At 45.1% G+C, this 22,684-nt stretch overlaps 1 protein-coding gene across 1 annotated transcript in view; it reads right to left on the bottom strand.

The window, feature by feature from the left end:
• SYN3 (synapsin III) overlaps window positions 1–22,684 on the bottom strand; it is a 278,381-nt gene that overhangs the window by 33,961 nt on the left and 221,736 nt on the right. The window contains 1 exon segment of the mRNA XM_075343799.1: window positions 1,546–1,608. Within this exon segment, the coding sequence (XP_075199914.1) occupies window positions 1,546–1,608 (63 nt within the window).

The following is a 22,684-nucleotide window of genomic DNA, read 5'->3' on the forward strand; positions in this document are numbered from 1 at the left end:
AACTAGGGTAAGGAGAGGGCTCTCATGAAGGTGCCTCCCTGGCCCATAGACCATCTTCATGCAGACAGAGCTCAGGAGAAGGCTATGGAGTAGATATCTCCAACTCGTTGCTGCTCAGATTTTACGATACAATTACTCCTGGTCAAAGCACGGTGGAAATTGCATTTTTCATTATCTGACAAGCCACAGGTTGGAAGCCACAGTCATGGGCTATCAATCTGGATGATTTGACACTTACCAAGAACCCACTAGATATTGGTCAGTGATCAGACTACATGAAACTATAGGAGTTAGAACCAGTGCTGGACACCTCCTGGTGGAGTAGGCAAAACTCTCAACTATGGTTCTTACACCAGGTCCATTCTTCCGTAACCTCTTGCGGTTTGGCAGACATCTTCATAGGTCACTATGATGGCCACCACCAAGTGTTTTTTAGAATCTAACGCTGGGATTCAAGGTGGCCCCAATAGCCTGCAACCTCCATGGAGAAGATGGAGCCTCAAGACGAAGAAAGGTGACAAAATCGTGAGCGACTCAAATCAAAAAGCCTTCTGTCATGGTGGCCTGAGAGGTTGGGTAATCGGACATTAGGTCCCTCTTCGTGACCCCCTCAGAATATGAGTCTCCAAGAAGTAGCATTACTTTTGGAAGTTCCTTTATAAGCTTTTTCTCATCATATTGTACAACCCAACCTAGATGCCTCCTAATTAGATATTTTATAATATTATTGGAATTGTTCCCCCAGGGAAGAGGATGAGTAACTGAAAAGAGCATGAGGACCTCACAGGCTCAGGTCCTTACAGGTTTTGGGTTGATGGGTTTGAGGTGATGGGTTTTGAAGCTTCTAAGCAACCAATAAGATATAAACATCCTCAGTGCCTGAAACGCGTGAAGAACTTCATCATTTGAAGACATTGTATCTCCGAAACCGCTCTCGATTACTCCTGCAACTATAAGAAGTGATTACAAAACTTTACATTAAGTCTTGAAAATGCATTGACCTAACGCGTTTTGCAGCCCCAACTCAGACAGATGCCTCTCACATGGTACAGAGGTTATTACCAGGTGTGGACTTATGGGTGGGCAGATTGAAAAAGTCACATTGATGTAGCTTGTTGCCAAAATCTCAAATTGTGAGGCTCGGCGGTACCCGAAATGCGTGTGGTGGCTCCACTAGTCCTGATATTGTGTCTAAAGGACCACATTCTCCATATAACCCCCCCCGAGGACAGATGATTCCTATGTCTATAGGGACCATCACATGCAAACGCATGTCACCTCCGGTGGGAATTTATCTCAACTACTCCTTAATTTTGGTTGAAAAAAAAAAATTGACAAAAAGGCGCCACCGAAAAATGCACAGGCAGATCCAGCAGGGCACAAAGACTTGTACCGCAAGCACCGGGCTCACTGCGTACGTATATACCGTATATATATATATATATATATATATATATATGGGGCCCAGTGCACAGCACGGAGACCGGAGAGAATTCTGTATAATCTCACCCATCCGCATGTAAACAGCACTGACACTTCTCTTACCTTGCCCATTCCGGCGTGAGCGTGCCCCATCTTCACCACCACTGGAAAACTAGGCGTCGTCAGCTGAGGAAAAAGACACAAAGTGAGCTCATGTATATATACCGGGCCAGATATACTCAAAGAGAGAAAAAAAACAACAACCCACCAGCAGAAGAGTGAGTGCAGCTCTGGAGTATAATACAGGAGGTAACTCAGGATCAGTAATGTAATGTATGTACACAGTGACTGCACCAGCAGAATAGTGAGTGCAGTTCTGGAGTATAATACAGGAGATAACTCAGGATCAGTAATATAATGTATGTACACAGTGACTGCACCAGCAGAATAGTGAGTGCAGCTCTGGAGTATAATACAGGAGGTAACTCAGGATCAGTAATGTAATGTATATACACAGTGACTGCACCAGCAGAATAGTGAGGGCAGCTCTGGGGTATAATACAGGGGGTAACTCAGGATCAGTAATGTAATGTATATACACAGTGACTGCACCAGCAGAATAGTGAGGGCAGCTCTGGGGTATAATACAGGAGGTAACTCAGGATCAGTAATGTAATGTATGTACACAGTGACTGCACCAGCAGAATAGTGAGGGCAGCTCTGGGGTATAATACAGGGGGTAACTCAGGATCAGTAATGTAATGTATGTACACAGTGACTGCACCAGCAGAATAGTGAGGGCAGCTCTGGGGTATAATACAGGAGGTAACTCAGGATCAGTAATGTAATGTATGTACACAGTGACTGCACCAGCAGAATAGTGAGGGCAGCTCTGGGGTATAATACAGGGGGTAACTCAGGATCAGTAATGTAATGTATATACACAGTGACTGCACCAGCAGAATAGTGAGGGCAGCTCTGGGGTATAATACAGGAGGTAACTCAGGATCAGTAATGTAATGTATGTACACAGTGACTGCACCAGCAGAATAGTGAGGGCAGCTCTGGGGTATAATACAGGGGGTAACTCAGGATCAGTAATGTAATGTATGTACACAGTGACTGCACCAGCAGAATAGTGAGGGCAGCTCTGGAGTATAATACAGGAGGTAACTCAGGATCAGTAATGTAATGTATGTACACAGTGACTGCACCAGCAGAATAGTGAGGGCAGCTCTGGGGTATAATACAGGGGGTAACTCAGGATCAGTAATGTAATGTATATACACAGTGACTGCACCAGCAGAATAGTGAGGGCAGCTCTGGGGTATAATACAGGGGGTAACTCAGGATCAGTAATGTAATGTATGTACACATTGACTGCACCAGCAGAATAGTGAGTGCAGCTCTGGAGTATAATACAGGAGGTAACTCAGGATCAGTAATGTATATACACAGTGACTCCACCAGCAGAATAGTGAGTGCAGCTCTGGAAGTATAATACAGGATCAGTAATGTAATGTATGTACACAGTGACTCCACCAGCAGAATAGTGAGTGCAGCTCTGGAGTATAGTACAGGAGGTAACTCAGGATCAGTAATGTATATACACAGTGACTCCACCAGCAGAATAGTGAGTGCAGCTCTGGAGTATAATACAGGGGGTAACTCAGGATCAGTAATGTAATGTATGTACACAGTGACTGCACCAGCAGAATAGTGAGTGCAGCTCTGGAGTATAATACAGGAGGTAACTCAGGATCAGTAATGTAATGTATGTACACAGTGACTGCACCAGCAGAATAGTGAGTGCAGCTCTGGAGGATAATACAGGAGGTAACTCAGGATCAGTACTGTATATACACAGTGACCTCAGTAACCTTAGTCTTATGGACCTTTCTTGTTCCCACACATGAGCTGATCATCAGTTGCCCCTCTAGTGATGGTCTCGTTGTTTCTGGTGGTCTCACGCCCGCTCCACCTTCGGTCAGTTCTTCACTATTTTGCTCAGGAGGGTGAAGGGTAAATGTAGAAATCTGAGAGCAGCGTTTTGGCTCTGGGGATAGAGGGGAGTGGAGACGGCTCTTCCTGTTCACAACATAAATCTTCACAGGAAAATGAACATCAAAATATTAAACAAGTGACAGAAATAATGTAATGGGAGCGGCGAGGACAGAGGAGGCCAGTATAGAGGCCAGTATAGAGGCCAGCGTGTGACGCCGGAGACTCTCCTCCAGACCAGAGCTGAACTCGCGGGGTAAAGACCTAATATGTCACCTGAGAAGTCTGACAACAAACTTATCCTTTTCTTCATACCTTATATATGGAGAATTTATTATTGTGCTTTCTACATTACATTACTGATCCTGAGTTACCTCCTGTATTATACTCCAGAGCTGCACTCACTATTCTGCTGGTGCAGTCACTGTGTACATACATTACATTACTGATCCTGAGTTACCTTTTGTATTATACTCCAGAGCTGCACTCACTATTCTGCTGGTGCAGTCACTGTGTACATACATTACATTACTGATCCTGAGTTACTTCCTGTATTATACTCCAGAGCTGCACTCACTATTCTGCTGGTGCAGTCACTGTGTACATACATTACATTACTGATCCTGAGTTACATCCTGTATTATACTCCAGAGCTGCACTCACTATTCTGCTGGTGCAGTCACTGTGTACATATATCACATTACTGATCCTGAGTTACCTCCTGTATTATACTCCAGAGCTGCACTCACTATTCTGCTGGTGCAGTCACTGTGTACATACATTACATTACTGATCCTGAGTTACCTCCTGTATTATACTCCAGAGCTGCACTCACTATTCTGCTGGTGCAGTCACTGTGTACATACATTACATTACTGATCCTGAGTTACCTCCTGTATTATACTCCAGAGCTGCACTCATTATTCTGCTGGTGCAGTCACTGTGTACATACACTACATTACTGATCCTGAGTTACCTCCTGTATTATACTCCAGAGCTGCGCTCACTATTCTGCTGGTGCAGTCACTGTGTACATACATTACATTACTGATCCTGTTTTATACTCCAGAGCTGCACTCATTATTCTGCTGGTGCAGTCACTGTGTACATACATTACATTACTGATCCTGTATTATACTCCAGAGCTGCACTCATTATTCTGCTAGTGCAGTCACTGTGTACATACATTACTGATCCTGCATTATACTCCAGAGCTGCACTCGGCTGTTACATGGGACTGCAGATAGTCCCGGTCCCTCGCCCGTTCCCGCAGTGTTATTTTGCCTCGATCCTCGGGTCAGTACATATAACACATTCCATGCAGCGGATTCATCTCCGGTTTGTAATTTGCCGCTTTCGGCCGCACGTTGTGAACCCCCTGAAATCCCAGGAATGGTCTGTCCCGGGGCCTAATGAGCGGCCGCGGCCTTATGGGATCCGCTGTCAGCTCCGGAGGAAATGGAGACAATGGGATCGGGGGAAATTCTCCACAAGAGAAAGTGAATCTGCTGCGGTCCGGTGACATCACTACCTGAAATAAAGGGGGTTTCCACCGCACGTCAGTCGGGTGAAACATTCTTTTGGGGGCTCTGTTCTCATTCATGAGACCCAGCAATGCTGCTTGGCAGACATAAAGGTATGCAAATGTAAGATTTTTGGGCAGAGCTTAAAGGGGTATTCCCATCTCCAAGATCCGGTCCCAATATGTATAGGTGTAATAATAATATTAGATTAGAAATGTAGTAGAGTTCTCCTGATTAGCTATGTCACTTACCTCATGTGCAGGGCATTGCACGACCTTAGGTATCCATGGTTAGAAGCAATAGCAACTAACTGTCTATCACTATATGCATGGTCGTAACAAAGGATATCTGAGGTCCTGCAATGCCCTGCACATGAGGTAAGAGACATGGCGATATCAGGAGAACTATACTACATTTCTAATTAGAGGCATTTGCTAATTTACTTATTGTTATACCTGCTACATATTGGGATAGGATCGTGGAGATGGGAATGTCATTGGTTGTGAGGGGATAACAGGGGACCGGGGCTCCTAAACAGGCCCTCAGGGTAGGGGGCCCTAACTGTCCTACTCCCAGAGATACTTCTAATGGTGAGGATGTCTGGGCCGCCTCCCCTGCCCTACTCCTGGCCAGCCCTGATCTAATACTCCCACTCCCCCACCTCACGGGGGCAGGAATAGGAGTGGTGAACCCACAGATATGGACAAACGGGGAAGCCAAAACTCAATAACGCAGCTAACGCACATGGAGATATAGGACGATACGTGATCAGGAGGAAATAAAGAGCAGGGAGGAAATAACCAGGATTTCTACAGCTCACAATAAATCACCAGCAACAGGAACACATCAGCACATGGACTAGTTTAGCAAAAGCTATAGTCGGCATAGGAAGACAGATTCCTCCATCTTAAAAAGGCGGGGATAAGCTGTGATAGGTCTACCGCAACATGTGATCCAAAAAGTAACCAGCAGGCTAGCAGAAATTAACTTCCGCAAGCTGGGTCACTAATGAGCACCCAGCGTAGAGGACAGAGGACAGAGAGTATTTAAAGGGATGATACCCTCATTTCAGGGCATGAAGGGGCGGAGCATAACACAGGAAGTAAAAAATTCAAGTGTCATGCCCCGCCCATTGGACACTTGAGTGTTTCCTGCTCCTGGATCTCCAGGGATCAGCTGTGATCAGAGAAGGAGCCTGTAGGTGTTGCGTTTCCCTGCAGCGCCACCATGTGGACAGAGTAGGTATTACAATAAGCCGTGTGATGCTGGCTTGGCTGGCTCCTGCAGTGGGTGAGGTCGGGACGTCGTGCACAATTCATCATCATCCTCATCATCTTATTACCGTGAGCTAAAGGTCCGCTATAAATAACTGCAGGAAAGCGGCACTTACAGCTTATAATCTATAGGGACGGGGCCTCACATCCATCATCTCGGAGGTGGCAGCCAATCCGTGAGAAAATAGAGGCCGTGCCGCCACATGCCGGCGCTGGGAACCCTGCAGCTCCGCGACCTGCTCACCCCGCTATCTGCACACGTGACCCCATAATCGCTAATGAATTTATTACAGTCGCCCTGAGGCTAATTCGGGTTGATTCCCAAATCCAGCCCATAATAAGACGCCGCTGAAACCTTCTCCGCTAGTGATTATTTTGCACCTAATGGTCACAATATGAATAAAAAAGTGACATTTTTAAGTGCCCCTTATAACAGTAAAGGAGAAAAACAAGGATTCAACTGTGTTACTTTAAGTCACCACTAGAGGGGGCTCACTGTATACAACTGTATACGAATAGATGTAGTGAGCTCCCCCTAGTGGTGGCTACAAGCTGCCAAGATTATATTATTGATCAAATCTGAAAATCAGCAATTAATTGGGGAATGAGCCACATGAAGAGGCCGCCCTATGTGTGTGTCCCAGATGGGTATCTAATAAAACTGATGAGGATTCAATGAAATCAATAGATGCCTAATTCAATAAGCATACACCCAAGGAATTCAATATATTCCCTTGGTCAGGGGTGTAATGATCGTGGTCGCAGAGAAATGCATCCTAGTACAGAAACCCACCGGGTCCCTGTACTGTGATACACGCAGGTCGCCAACAAGTGTCTGGAAGCTAACGTCTGTACCGTGACTGGGGGCGGCGCATGACAGTGCCATTATGTGCCATAGTGCGCACTCCAATGTCAGCTGCCGGCCACTGCGCTCTGGCTACAGAGGACGCCGCGAGACGTGGGAGTGGAGGGACGTGAGTAGAAGGAGTTTCTAAATTATAGAGTTAGAGATTGAATGGTAACATATATACCAGGATGAGGACCATATATACCAGGAGGAGGACCATGTATACCAGGAGGAGGACCATATATACAATGCATACCAGGATGAGGACATATATACCAGGATGGAGACATACATACTAGGATGGGGACCATGTATACCAGGATAGGGACCATGTATACCAGGATAGGGACCATGTATACCAGGATAGGGACCATGTATACCAGGATAGGGACCATGTATACCAGGATGAGGACCATGTATACCAGGATGAGGACCATGTATACCAGGATGAGGACCATGTATACCAGGATGAGGACCATGTATACCAGGATAGGGACCATGTATACCAGGATAGGGACCATGTATACCAGGATGGGACCATGTATACCAGGATGAGGACCATGTATACCAGGATGAGGACCATGTATACCAGGATAGGGACCATGTATACCAGGATAGGGACCATGTATACCAGGATGGGACCATGTATACCAGGATGAGGACCATGTACATCGGGAGGAGGATCTGTATACCATGTTTACCAGGCTGGGGACCATGCAAACCAGGATGGGGGCACATATACCAGGATGTGGACCACATATACCAGGAGGAGGACCATATATACTATGATGGGAACCATGCATACCAGGATGAGGACAAATATAACAGGATGGGGACATATACACCAGGATGAGGACCATATATACCAGGATGAGGACCCTATATATCAGGATGAGGATCATATATACCAGGATTGGGACCATATATATCAGGAGGAGGACCATATATACGAGGATGAGGACATATTTACCAGGATGCACATCATATATACCATTAGAAGGACCATATATACCAGGATGAGGACCATATATAACAGGATGGGGACATATATACCAGGATGAGCATCATATATACCATTAGAAGGACCATATATACCAGGATGAGGACCATATATACCAGGATGGGGACATATATACCAGGATGGAGATCATATATACCAGGATGAGGACCATATATATCAGGATGGGGGACATATATACCAATAGGGGGGGGACATGTATACCAGGATGGGGACCATGTAAACCACAATGGGCCCAAGATGAGCGAAATTTTTACCAGGATGGGACCAGGATGAGGACATATATACTAGGAAGGGTTCACAATGGGGGATATATACCAGGATAGGAGACATATGTACCAGTATGGTGACAATATATATGCCATGTATACCAGGATACGAGACATATATACCAGGATGGAGACAATATATACTCCTCAAAAAAATAAAGGGAACACCAAAATACAAAATCCTTGTTTAAATGTTCCCTTTATTTTTCTGAGCAGTATATATACCATGTACACCAGGATGGGGGACATCACTACATAATGATGGGGAGGTGGGGCAATTCACATGTCTTATAGGATTTGGGATGCTACAGGTGCCCATACATCTGACCAATGTGCGGGGGGGGGGGGTGACCCAGGTCCAAATTTCGTACTGGGGCCTGTTACATTCTAGTTACACCTCTGCATTTGGTGTTCATGTCTCTTGTGGGTCACAATTTGTGATATTCTGAAGTTCCCCCTTGGTTGTATCACAGTAAAGATGGGGACGGAGGTAATGCAGATTGTTTCCTACCATAGAAGAACCAGGAGTGTGACCAGAAGCCACCACTAGGGGGAGCTCACTGTATATATACATATGGAGTGAGCTCCCTCTAGTGGTGGCTACCGATGACCAGAATTATAATGTATCAATTCTTAAAATCTGGAATTGAGGCACTGACCCCCATCAAGACAAGAGGAACCTGTGAGGAATTTGGGCACACGAATGCTCAATCAAATAAGAAAACTCCCAAGAAAATCGGCAAACGCTCAATAAGAAAAGACTGCCATTATGTTATGTTCCCGCAATGTTAGGGAACTAGCAATATTTGAGTCATAATGGAAACTTTAAGAAATCCCCCCCCTCAAAAAAAGTAAAAAAACCCTAAAATGTTCAAATTCTCGTCATTGGGACTAAAAATACAAACGTAAGCAAAAAAAATGCAACATTTCAGAGAAAGATGAACTTGTGAGTCCGCCGCCGCACGCAGGACCGTTTCCTCAGGGGAGTGAATACTTCTGCAGGTCACAAACCGAAAGGAAAGGACAAAAAGTCAAAATTGTCGGAGTTTCTCGTTGGGATTCCGCGAGAGCCGGGACGTTCCCGCAGGTTGTCACCGGGATTTTACCAAAAACATGAGGTGACCAATTTGGGGGGACATTTTCTGTAATGTTAAGTTTGATTGATGACCCCCTTCCCCATAAATTCAGCAGGTCGCCCCCGTCCTCGTCCTGAGAACACGGTACCACACTTCCTATGTAATTCTATAGAGTGCATCCATCAGGAGCTGTCACCGGCGGCTGAAGAGTCTCAGGAAGACGATCTATTTATATAACGTGAGAGAAACGAGAGCGCCGATAATTAAGACGTCTCCCGAGATGATGAAATGTCCACACGGGAGACACTCAGCTCAGGACTTTCTCATGGTAAATGGTCAGACGTTGTATAGAATCAGTGGGGGCCTCAGGGGTCACTCCAGGCCTCCTCTTCTCCCTATGTGTCCCTCATATACATGCTGTAAGGGACACATTCATAGCTAAGGGTTAACCATACTTGATTTTTTATAGAGGGTGGGATTTCTTTAGATTTTTTCTCTATGAAATACCACTTTAAATTAAGTCCCGCCCACGAGGAGCCATAAAGAGAAAAGCAGGGGCGGAGACAGCAGGGACTGTGCGTTCTTATGAAGCCTGAGTGACCCTGTGACATATATTTCTATCACTGCTGTGGGGTTATGGGAATGACTTGAAATTTCTCAGTCTATGTAAACATTGAGTTATACTGGCCCTTGCTTCTTATGCGTCCTGTAAGGGTCCGTTCATACTTATCTACCATAGAGGATGTGCAGCCTCTAAGTGTTAGTGATCCTCAGTGTTTTATAGCACCTGCTAAGAAGAACCGTAGGGTCTGATTTCTCTAAGTTTTCTCTTTTAAGCAGCATATTAAATTTAGTCCCGCCCACGAGGAGCCATAAAGAGAAAATAGGCGGCGTAGACAGCAGGGACTGTGTGTTCTTATGAAGCCTGGGTAACCCTGTGACATATATTTTTATCACTGCTGTGGGGTTATGGTCTGATTTCTCTAAGTTTTCTCTTTTAAGCAGCATATTAAATTTAGTCCCGCCCACGAGGAGCCATAAAGAGAAAATAGGCGGCGTAGACAGCAGGGACTGTGTGTTCTTATGAAGCCTGGGTGATCCTGTGACATATATTTTTATCACTGCTGTGGGGTTATGGTCTGATTTCACTACATTTTCTCTTTTAAGCAGCACATTAAATTTAGTCCCGCCCACGAGGAGCCATAAAGAGAAAATAGGAGGCGTAGACAGCAGGGACTGTGTGTTCTTATGAAGCCTGGGTGATCCTGTGACATATATTTTTATCACTGCTGTGGGGTTATGGTCTGATTTCACTACATTTTCTCTTTTAAGCAGCACATTAAATTTAGTCCCGCCCACGAGGAGCCATAAAGAGAAAATAGGAGGCGTAGACAGCAGGGACTGTGCGTTCTTATGAAGCCTGGGTAACCCTGTGACATGTATTTTTATTACTGCTGTGGGCTTATGGGGAATGGCTTGAAATGTATCCTCCTATGTGAACATTGAGTTATACTGGCCCTTCCTTCTTATGCATCCTGTAAGGGTCCATTCATACTTATCTAGCATGGAGGATATGCAGCCTCTAAGTGTTAGTGATCCTTGGTGTTTTAAAGCACCTGCTAAGAAGAACCGTAAGGTTTGATTTCTCTACATTTGCTCTTTTAAGCAGCACATTCAATTTAGTCCCACCCACGAGGAGCCATAAAGAGAAAAGCAGGGGCGGAGACAGCAGGGACTGTGCATTCTTATGAAGCCTGGGTGACCCTGTGACATGTATGTTTATCACTGCTGTGGGGTTATGGGAATAACTTGAAATTTCTCCTTCTATGAGAACATAGCATTATACTGGCCCTTCCTTGTGGTCTTCTTTTGCGTCCTGTAAGGGTCCGTGGAGGATGTGCAGCCTCTAAGTGTTAGTGATCTTGGTGTTTTATACTTGCTAAGAACCTTATGGTTTGATTTCTCTGCATTTTCTCTTTTAAGCGGCACTTTAAATTTAGTTATAATATAAGGAGGAGGAGCCACAGAGAGATAAGCGGGGGTGGAGTCAGGAGGGACTGTGCATTTCTATAAAGCCTGGGTGACCCTGTGACTAGATCTCCATACCTGGTGCCAATAAGGAGGTAAACAAGAGACTGGAAAATAAGTCTGTAGCCTGAATTCCCCCATTTACGCTGAATTTCAATCATCCGTACCTTCGAAAATCACATTAAAATGACAGATAATGGATAGATATGACTGATCATCAGTGTGGCCATATTACTATAGAAAACACATGGTCTTGGCCCCGGTGTATGGTCCCGGGGGTCTATTGGAGCCACCTTTTGCTCCTTGGCATTGGTGCTAATAAATGTTGAAGAGAGAGGGAGGAGGGAGGTGAAGCTGCACAGCTCCAACATGTTATTATGAAGGTGGATCCAATATTTCGGTTTACGTTTCTCTGATGAATGCTGACCTGTTTGTTAGGGCCAGTAGGGTCAGCCATTCAGTAGGGCCAAAAGAAGCCTCTGACGTCTTCCCCCATGACTGACACTTTTACACTTGCACTAGCTCAGCTGGGACATCAATGGAGTATTTTTTACATTTCCGAAGGTCTCTTTACAATCAGTTCCAGAATCCTTTTAACATTTTTCCCCATTTTCCCTCCGGCCGCCGGCACCGAGACGAGGAGCAGAGGAACATCATGTGACAGGTAAGTATCAGCAGGGTCACAACCCCCCGCTGTGCACCGAGGAGGAATAGGGAGCAACTTGCATCTCATATGGGAAACGTTTACATTTCATGCAAAAAATGTAAACAGCAAAACACATTATGTGATGTGTATAAGTATCTATACCACTGCGTCACCACCAGCAACGTGCGCAGCAGAGGATAGGTCCGATCCAATATAATACACACCGGTGCGCAGGGAAAGCTGACAAGCATTTATATGGAACTATTACCTGTATCAATAGTTGTAATCTGAGCTCTAACCCCAACCATAGCTCTAACCCTATCTTCTGCTCTAACCCTATCCTCTGCTCTAACCCTATCCTCTGCTCTAACCCTATCCTCTGCTCTAACCCTATCCTCTGCTCTAACCTTATCCTCTGCTCTAACCCTATCCTCTGCTCTAACCCTATCCTCTGCTCTAACCCTATCCTCTGCTCTAACCCTATCCTCTGCTCTAACCCTAACCATAGCTCTAACCCTATCCTCTGCTCTAACCCTATCCTCTGCTCTAACCCTATCCTCTGCTCTAACCCTAACCATAGCTCTAACCCTATCCTCTGCTCTAACCCTATCCTCTGCTCTAACCCTATCCTCTGCTCTAACCCTAACCATAGCTCTAACCCTATCCTCTGCTCTAACCCTATCCTCTGCTCTAACCCTATCCTCTGCTCTAACCCTATCCTTTGCTCTAACCCTAACCATAGCTCTAACCCTAACTATAGCTCTAACCCTATCCTCGGCTCTAACCCTATCCTCTGCTCTAACCCTATCCTCTGCTCTAACCCTAACCATAGCTCTAACCCTATCCTCTGCTCTAACCCTATCCTCTGCTCTAACCCTATCCTCTGCTCTAACCCTAACCATAGCTCTAACCCTATCCTCGGCTCTAACCCTATCCTCTGCTCTAACCCTAACCATAGCTCTAACCCTATCCTCTGCTCTAACCCTATCCTCTGCTCTAACCCTATCCTCTGCTCTAACCCTAACCATAGCTCTAACCCTATCCTCTGCTCTAACCCTATCCTCTGCTCTAACCCTATCCTCTGCTCTAACCCTATCCTTTGCTCTAACCCTAACCATAGCTCTAACCCTAACTATAGCTCTAACCCTATCCTCGGCTCTAACCCTATCCTCTGCTCTAACCCTATCCTCTGCTCTAACCCTAACCATAGCTCTAACCCTATCCTCTGCTCTAACCCTATCCTCTGCTCTAACCCTAACCATAGCTCTAACCCTATCCTCGGCTCTAACCCTATCCTCTGCTCTAACCATAGATCTAACTCTATCCTCTGCTCTAACCCTATCCTCTGCACTAACCATAGCTCTAACCCTAACCATAGCTCTAACCCTATCCTCGGCTCTAACCCTATCCTCTGCTCTAACTGTGGCGCCCTGGACTAGCCAGGTCGTCACAGGTAAGACACCAACACACCCCACACCCCCAGACAGCTACACCAGTCACACAAAATCCTTGTTGCCTCCCTCGAGGGGCTGATGTCCACACCAGGTGGGGCGGAGCCAGGCGGTTGGCCCCGCCCACTGAGGAGTTCACAGGCCTGGAGGCGGGAAAAGGAAGTCAGATAGGGTTAGGAAGTGAAAGTGACAAGATGTAAACTGACTGTGTCTGGGTTTGTGGCCCAGGCACTGACAGCAAGGTTGGCAGACAATGGTGGCCGTCTGCAGGAGAGGTGAATTGACGCGGAACCGTAGGACCGTTGGCCCGCCGGTACCGAACCGGTGAGCGAAGTGAAGCCAGCACACACAGGCAGGGCCTGCGGACCCCGACCAGGCTTGGAGCCGCCGACAAAGGTCAAATCCGTCAGTGACCGGAACCCCAGGGGTTTCTTAACAACCAAAGACCCGTTAGAAGGCAACCATCTGCACCAGAGGATATACAGCTACCGCCACAGGCTAGAGACCCAAGGGCCAGCGCCTGCGGGCAGAACGGGCTCCTCTGGCACCTATACGCCGGGGAGCGGGCTACCGTTGGGAAGCCATCGGAGCCAAAACACTACACAGGTGCAGGGAAAGACAGCCGCCATCACCCGTCCGGGGAGAGACACTGCAGCCGGCTGCGGGACCCGTCCATCCAGCCGTTTGGTTTACCGGAGACTTTGTGACTTTCTGTTGCTGAGTGAGTACATCAGTGCCATCCGGCACCGCGCTGCGCTGTCCCTGCGACCCTGCACCTCACCAACCCTGCCTCTCCGTCACACCACCGGGCCCCGGGACCACCAACCCTACCACGGAGGGGGAAAACAACACCTCGGCTGCTCCCTACCAATGCTACCGGGATCCCCGTCATCAGCAGCGGTGGTGCCCACCTTCACCACACACCGTGGGTGACGTCACGGACTCAAATCCCCAAACAGCTACCCCCTTTTCACTCACGGGCGAGGGGCGCCGCTCGAGTCCCCGGATCTGGCCCACCGCTCGAGCCACCGAGAAACAGCAGCAGCGCCAGACCCGAGCGTGAGGGAGCGCAGCGTCCCGCCGCCCGCGACATAACCATAGCTCTAACCCTATCCTCTGCACTAACCATAGCTCTAACCCTATCCTCTGCTCTAACCATAGCTCTAACCCTATCCTCTGCTCTAACCATAGCTCTAACCCTATCCTCTGCTCTAACCATAGCTCTAACCCTATCCTCTGCTCTAACCATAGCTCTAACCCTATCCTCTGCTCTAACCCTATCCTCTGCTCTAACCATAGCTCTAACCCTATCCTCTGCTCTAACCATAGCTCTAACCCTATCCTCTGCTCTAACCATAGCTCTAACCCTATCCTCTGCTCTAACCATAGCTCTAACCCTATCCTCTGCTCTAACCATAGCTCTAACCCTATCCTCTGCTCTAACCATAGCTCTAACCCTATCCTCTGCTCTAAGCCTATCCTCTGCTCTACCCATAGCTCTAACCCTACCCATACCTCTAACCCTACCCATAGCTCTAACCCTACCCATACCTCTAACCTTAACCATACCTCTAACCCTACCCATACCTCTAACCCTACCCATACCTCTAACCCTACCCATAGCTCTAACCCTACCCATAGCTCTAACCCTACCCATACCTCTAACCCTACCCATACCTCTAACCCTACCCATAGCTCTAACCCTACCCATATCTCTAACCCTACCCATACCTCTAACCCTACCCATAGCTCTAACCCTAACCATACCTCTAACCCTACCCATACCTCTAACCCTACCCATACCTCTAACCCTACCCATACCTCTAACCCTACCCATAGCTCTAACCCTACCCATAGCTCTAACCCTACCCATAGCTCTAACCCTACCCATACCTCTAACCCTACCCATAGCTCTAACCCTACCCATAGCTCTAACCCTACACATACCTCTAACCCTACCCATAGCTCTAACCCTACCCATACCTCTAACCCTACCCATACCTCTAACCCCACCCATAGCTCTAACCCTACCCATAGCTCTAACCCTACCCATACCTCTAACCCTACCCATAGCTCTAACCCTACCCATAGCTCTAACCCTACCCATACCTCTAACCCTACCCATACCTCTAACCCTACCCATACCTCTAACCCTACCCATACCTCTAACCCTAACCATACCTCTAACCCTACCCATACCTCTAACCCTACCCATACCTCTAACCCTACCCATACCTCTAACCCTACCCATACCTCTAACCCTACCCATACCTCTAACCCTACCCATACCTCTAACCCTAACCATACCTCTAACCCTACCCATACCTCTAACCCTAACCATACCTCTAACCCTACCCATACCTCTAACCCTACCCATACCTCTAACCCTACCCATAGCTCTAGCCTTAATCCTAGCTCTAGCCTTAATTCTAGCTCTAGCCTTAGCCCTAACTGAAACCTTAGCTGTAACCATAGTTGGGTTTAGAAAAACTGTGTAAAATCATATAATTTTGTTTGTTTTTTTTTATAGGTAACATTATAAATTTGGGACCGCTCTCCCAGGACCTTGTCTCCTTCCAAAAAATTACCAGTGCAAGGAGTGGTGGGAGGCAGCAGCAGACCGCAGTGCGGTGCACAGGGTCCAGTACAGTCTTCCTCAGTAACTGCCTATGCAGAGCACTGCAGTAGAGATGACTTTGTGATTACTGGGTGAAGGAGTGAAATGAGTTTAAAGGGGCATGACCTCTAAAACAGAGTGAGGATACAGGGATTAGACCTGAGATGAGGAGTGTAAAATATGTGATTCAGGAGACTCCTCGGGGAACCATACTCCAGCTTATTCTCCATGATTCTGGGGCACGGTGCCCTTTAAGACGGCGTCCGTCTTGCCCACTGTCACCGTATACAGTGTATATATCTCCGATGATCTCGTGATAGCTAACCATCCTGCTGGCGCGGTGATGCCAGGCCGATGCCCGCAGGACGGCGGTGTCATCTGCTCAGTGTCAGTAGGACGCCATGAAAGCTGGCAGGGTGCGCAGCGCAGATGAGCTTTTGGCTTCGGGGCGCAGACTGTGCCAGGGTCTTTATCTTCCGCCGGCCTCTACCTTAGCGATATTTTCGGCTGATTTCCTCCGCCATGAATGTGCCGCCCCCTCGCTCCACATTTTTCTGTATTTGTGTTTACGGTCCACGTTCGCTTTCGATCGGATTCAAAGACGATAGAATGTTAATTAAAACAAGGCGGGGGAGGGAGACATTTTGGGCTGTAAAAGCTGCAGCCGCCATAGTCCTATTGCATATCTCCTGAAATCCTCTGTGCTGCTGTGGAACGCGACAGCCTCTCTATAATTTCCCTATGATTGTATAATAACTTAATAAAGCTGAATAAATAATACTGTGCGGTCTGACCTGGGGGCGAGATGTGTTCGGGGGTCAGATGATTAATGGCGCGCCGTCCCTTTAAATGACAAATGTTATTAATTATGAGCCATTGAGGTGTCAGTAATGGCGATAATGAAGATAAACGACCTATATGGCGTCCGACCATATGGTAAATCTACGTCCTCCTTATGTCCTTTCATCTGCTGTGCAGTTTAACGCAATCTATTGTTCTCTGTTATCAGCCATTTCTGCCGAGATGCTCGTTTGCAGTTCGGAATGTCACAATTTTGTCGCACTTTGGCCACGATTTGACAGAAATTCCAACTAAACAATAAGTTGTTGAATAAAAACACCAGAAAGATAAATTACAGCAACTTGCTGATGGTTTCCTGGTAGAAATAGTGGATGCATTGCAACGTGCTTGGCTTAAAGGGTCTGTACACTTATAACCTATTAGTGAATTACCTCTACCGTTTTGTGTATACAGCCCCTTTGCTGTCTTATGTGTTTCCATGGTTACAAACAAGCCCTGCGTGTCGTCTGATCCCGTCCTCACATGTCCCCGCTTCTTCCCTTAAAGAAGAAACAGAACACGTGACTGTAGGATCTGACTACATGGGGTTTGTTTGTAGTCTGTAACCGTGGAAACGCATAGGTAAGTGTATGAGCTGTGTACATGGCCCAAAAAAAAGGGAATGTCTTTGTTTGGCCCAATTGGCAATGCTAAGGTGCCTCAGTAGCACCATAACTCCTATGTATGGATGTTGTCACGGGTGTGTCAGGGGTGACAGACAGTCCTGTGGTGTCCGGCTATAGAAGGTCGCAGCGTTTGGCTCCCTGAACTTCTATTATTCCTGCTTGGTGTATTTGGTATCTTATGAATCTCCTCTTCTTGGTTTTCATCCCTTTCCCTTTAGGACCCTGCAGAGTTCCTCACCCTGTCAGCTGTTTTTCATCATGTCTTCCATTGGTGTCATTATATACCCTCAAACTGCTCCCTGACCTACTATTATTCCTGCTTGGTGTATTTGGTATGTTATGAATCTCCTCTTCTTGGGTTTCATCCCTTTCCCTTTAGGACCCTGCAGAGTTCCTCACCCTTTCAGCTGTTTTTCATTATCTCTTCCATTGGTGTCATTATATACACTCAAACAGCTTCCTGACCTATGATTATTCCTGCTTAATTTTCAGCACTTTCCCTTTAGGACCCTGCAGAGTTCCTCACCCTTTCTGCTATATTTCATCAGCTCTTCCATTGGTGTCTTTATATATGCTTATTCCCCCTTACTCTTCTGATAATAGGTCTAATACCCTTAACAAGTGTTCAGTGCAAGCAGTAGGCTTGCACTCATCTGGAGAGACTTTGTTGTTGTGTGCAGATCCTCTCCCAGAGTCATATGGAGATAACATACTTGTTATGTGCCCCCTGTTTGTGCTCAGTGTGAATTCTTTAGTGCTTAGTGGGGTTGACTTAGCACTCATCCCATCCGTTCCCTACCTAGGACCTATTTCAGGGTCAGCCAGGGTCAGGTATCCTGCTTGGAACCTATCTAGGGTGGTGAGGAAATCCAGGGGTTAGCAGTAGGTTTGGTCAGGGGTCTCCATCTCCCCCTACCCTAGACACAGAGTTTCGGTTTCCTTTTGCCGTTCGCTTGGTACTACCCCGTACCTGTGCCTTAAGGGTGGGGTGGGATGAAGACATCTTCTTAAGGGTTCGCTATGAGGACCCCTTCTCTTTGAAGCCCCCTGCACTCCAGTATTATATGTGTCTTTGATGTATGTGTCTGATGACAAGGGGAATTACACATAAATCCTGGATCTTACCCTTGGATTGAGCCCAGACTGGGAAATTTAAAGGGGCAGCAGCCAAATTTACCATAGTAAGGAGCCAAATCACACTGTATCGGTGCCAAAATGGGGGAGGGGTTGCAAGATAGTAACATGACTGGATGATAAAGAAATATGGACACAAATAAAATCACAATGAACCCCCCTCCTGGTTCACACCGTGCCCAGGGTTGGTGTCAAATTTGGGAAAATACCTGGTCCCCGTGGGTCTGTCCTATAGATCTGGGTAGACATGCTCTATACTTATACACGGGGGCTAAATGTAACTATAGTCCAAAGGGATCACAATCCTAGAGCCACACAACTACCAATCCCTTATAGGAATTATGGGCAGGGTGACCCAGGGACTCGTCCCTTCAGAAAATGCCCCCAAACTTATAAAAAGTCTCTGTCACTGGCCCAAAATATCTACATTTTTTTTGACCCTGTCTAAACGCCGCTGTTCTCCTGAATCCGGCGATGTTTTTCTTTTCTCCCTGCGCCTCTCCGTTCTGGAGATATGGCCCTTTCTTCAATCTAGTCTATTAAGTCAACAGGGTGTGGCCATAAAAGGCAACGCCCATCAAGAAAAGGACCATGCCCACTTGGCTAAAAAGGACTAGATTTATATATAGGGAATAGGAGGCCGTATCTCAGGAACAGAAAGGCGTAGGAACAGGAGAGAAACATCGCCGGATTCAGGAAAAGGGGGGCATTCATGCAAGATTATATTTATGGCAAATGGCGGGACCCCTTTAAAGCCCGTCCCTGCCACACCTATAATTGAGCTGGGGTCTCATTCCTCAGGTCCCTCTGGTATAGTCTGGCAGTATATTAAAATATTATTATAGATTAAAAGATTATTATTATATTTAAAGTATTATCAAAACTACAAACGATTTATAGGAATTTAACAAAAGCTACTTGCTGATGGTTTCCAGGCAGAAAAAGTAGATTTTTGATCACGTTATGTCCTCTCTATAAGGTGAAATGTTTATTACAATATTCCTTCTCTGAATCGTGTTATGATCTCGCGGGGAGGGATCTGCTCGCTCCATCATTATGTGACATCTATAGGGGCTGCGGACGGCTGAGTCACCGGGATGGGAACGTGCCGGGAACATCGCAAAACTATAGAAAAAAAAATAATGCTGGTGTATGGGATAAAGGGGGGCGTCAGGATCGGCACATGTCTGCAGGGCTGAGCTGTCAGGGGCCTTTCTCCTGGGGTCAGCCCACGCTGGGGTCCCACCATTAGCTCAGAGGGGCAACGTACTCTGTGTCCGTTTTGGGGAAATGATTCATGCCCTGAGTCCGGTCGCCTCGCTGACTCACAATGAGAAGCAGAAGGTCCTGACATCGAACTGACACAGGCCCAGACACAAGTCTCCAGCCCATTCTCCAAAGGAATCAGCGAAGACAAGAGAAACACATATTCTGTGTGTAATAAGTCATCACAAGGACCGCCGACACGTGTCCATCTGTGGGGAAAGTGACTGCTCCAGAGACTGTGCATGAGAATATAACTGCTATAATACTGCCCCTATATACGAGAATATAACTACTATAATACTGCTCCTATGTACAAGAATATAACTACTATAATACTGCTCCTATGTACAAGGATATAACTACTATAATGCTGCCCCCTATGTACAAGAATATAACTACTATAATACTGCCCCTATGTACAAGAATATAACTACTATAATACTGCCCCTATGTACAAGAATATAACTACTATAATACTGCACCTATGTACAAGAATATAACTACTATAATACTGCTCCTATGTACAAGAATATAACTACTATAATACTGCCCCTATATTCAAGAATATAACTGCTATAATACTGCCCCCTATGTACAAGAATATAACTACTGTACTACTGCCCCTATGTACAAGAATATAACTACTATAATACTGCCCCTATGTACAAGAATATAACTACTATAATACTGCCCCTATGTACAAGAATATAACTACTATAATACTGCTCCTATGTACAAGAATATAACTACTATAATACTGCTCCTATGTACAAGAATATAACTACTATAATACTGCTCCTATGTACAAGAATATAACTACTATAATACTGCTCCTATGTACAAGAATATAACTACTATAATACTGCCCCTATGTACAAGAATATAACTACTATAATACTGCTCCTATGTACAAGAATATAACTACTATAATACTGCTCCTATGTACAAGAATATAACTACTGTACTACTGCCCCTATGTACAAGAATATAACTACTATAATACTGCCCCTATGTACAAGAATATAACTACTATAATACTGCTCCTATGTACAAGAATATAACTACTATAATACTGCCCCTATGTACAAGAATATAACTACTATAATACTGCTCCTATGTACAAGGATATAACTACTATAATGCTGCCCCCTATGTACAAGAATATAACTACTATAATACTGCCCCTATGTACAAGAATATAACTACTATAATACTGCTCCTATGTACAAGAATATAACTACTATAATACTGCTCCTATGTACAAGAATATAACTACTATAATACTGCACCTATGTACAAGAATATAACTACTATAATACTGCTCCTATGTACAAGAATATAACTACTATAATACTGCCCCTATGTACAAGAATATAACTACTATAATACTGCCCCTATGTACAAGAATATAACTACTATAATACTGCTCCTATGTACAAGAATATAACTACTATAATACTGCTCCTATGTACAAGAATATAACTACTATAATACTGCTCCTATGTACAAGAATATAACTACTATAATACTGCCCCTATGTACAAGAATATAACTACTATAATACTGCTCCTATGTACAGGAATATAACTACTATAATACTGCCCCTATATACAAGACTATAACTGCTATAATACTGCCCCTATATACAAGAATATAACTACTATAATACTGCCCCCTATGTACAAGAATATAACTACTATAATACTGCTCCTATGTACAGGAATATAACTACTATAATACTTCTCCTATATACAAGACTATAACTGCTATAATACTGCCCCTATGTACAAGAATATAACTACTATAATACTGCTCCCTATGTACAAGAATATAACTACTATAATACTGCTCCTATGTACAGGAATATAACTACTATAATACTGCTCCTATGTACAAGAATATAACTACTATAATACTGCCCCTATGTACAAGAATATAACTACTATAATACTGCCCCTATGTACAAGAATATAACTACTATAATACTGCCCCTATGTACAAGAATATAACTACTATAATACTGCTCCTATGTACAAGAATATAACTACTATAATACTGCCCCTATGTACAAGAATATAACTACTATAATACTGCCCCTATGTACAAGAATATAACTACTATAATACTGCCCCTATGTACAAGAATATAACTACTATAATACTGCCCCTATGTACAATAATATAACTACTATAATACTGCCTCTATGTACAGGAATATAACTACTATAATACTGCTCCTATATACAAGACTATAACTGCTATAATACTGCCCCTATGTACAAGAATATAACTACTATAATACTGCTCCTATATACAAGACTATAACTGCTATAATACTGCCCCTATGTACAAGAATATAACTACTATAATACTGCTCCCTATGTACAAGAATATAACTACTATAATACTGCTCCTATGTACAGGAATATAACTACTATAATACTGCTCCTATATACAAGACTATAACTGCTATAATACTGCCCCTATGTACAAGAATATAACTACTATAATACTGCTCCCTATGTACAAGAATATAACTACTATAATACTGCCCCTATGTACAAGAATATAACTACTATAATACTGCCCCTATGTACAAGAATATAACTACTATAATACTGCTCCTATGTACAGGAATATAACTACT

The sequence above is a fragment of the Anomaloglossus baeobatrachus genome, chromosome 4 (assembly GCF_048569485.1).
Source record: "Anomaloglossus baeobatrachus isolate aAnoBae1 chromosome 4, aAnoBae1.hap1, whole genome shotgun sequence".
In the NCBI taxonomy this organism is placed as follows: domain Eukaryota; kingdom Metazoa; phylum Chordata; class Amphibia; order Anura; family Aromobatidae; genus Anomaloglossus; species Anomaloglossus baeobatrachus.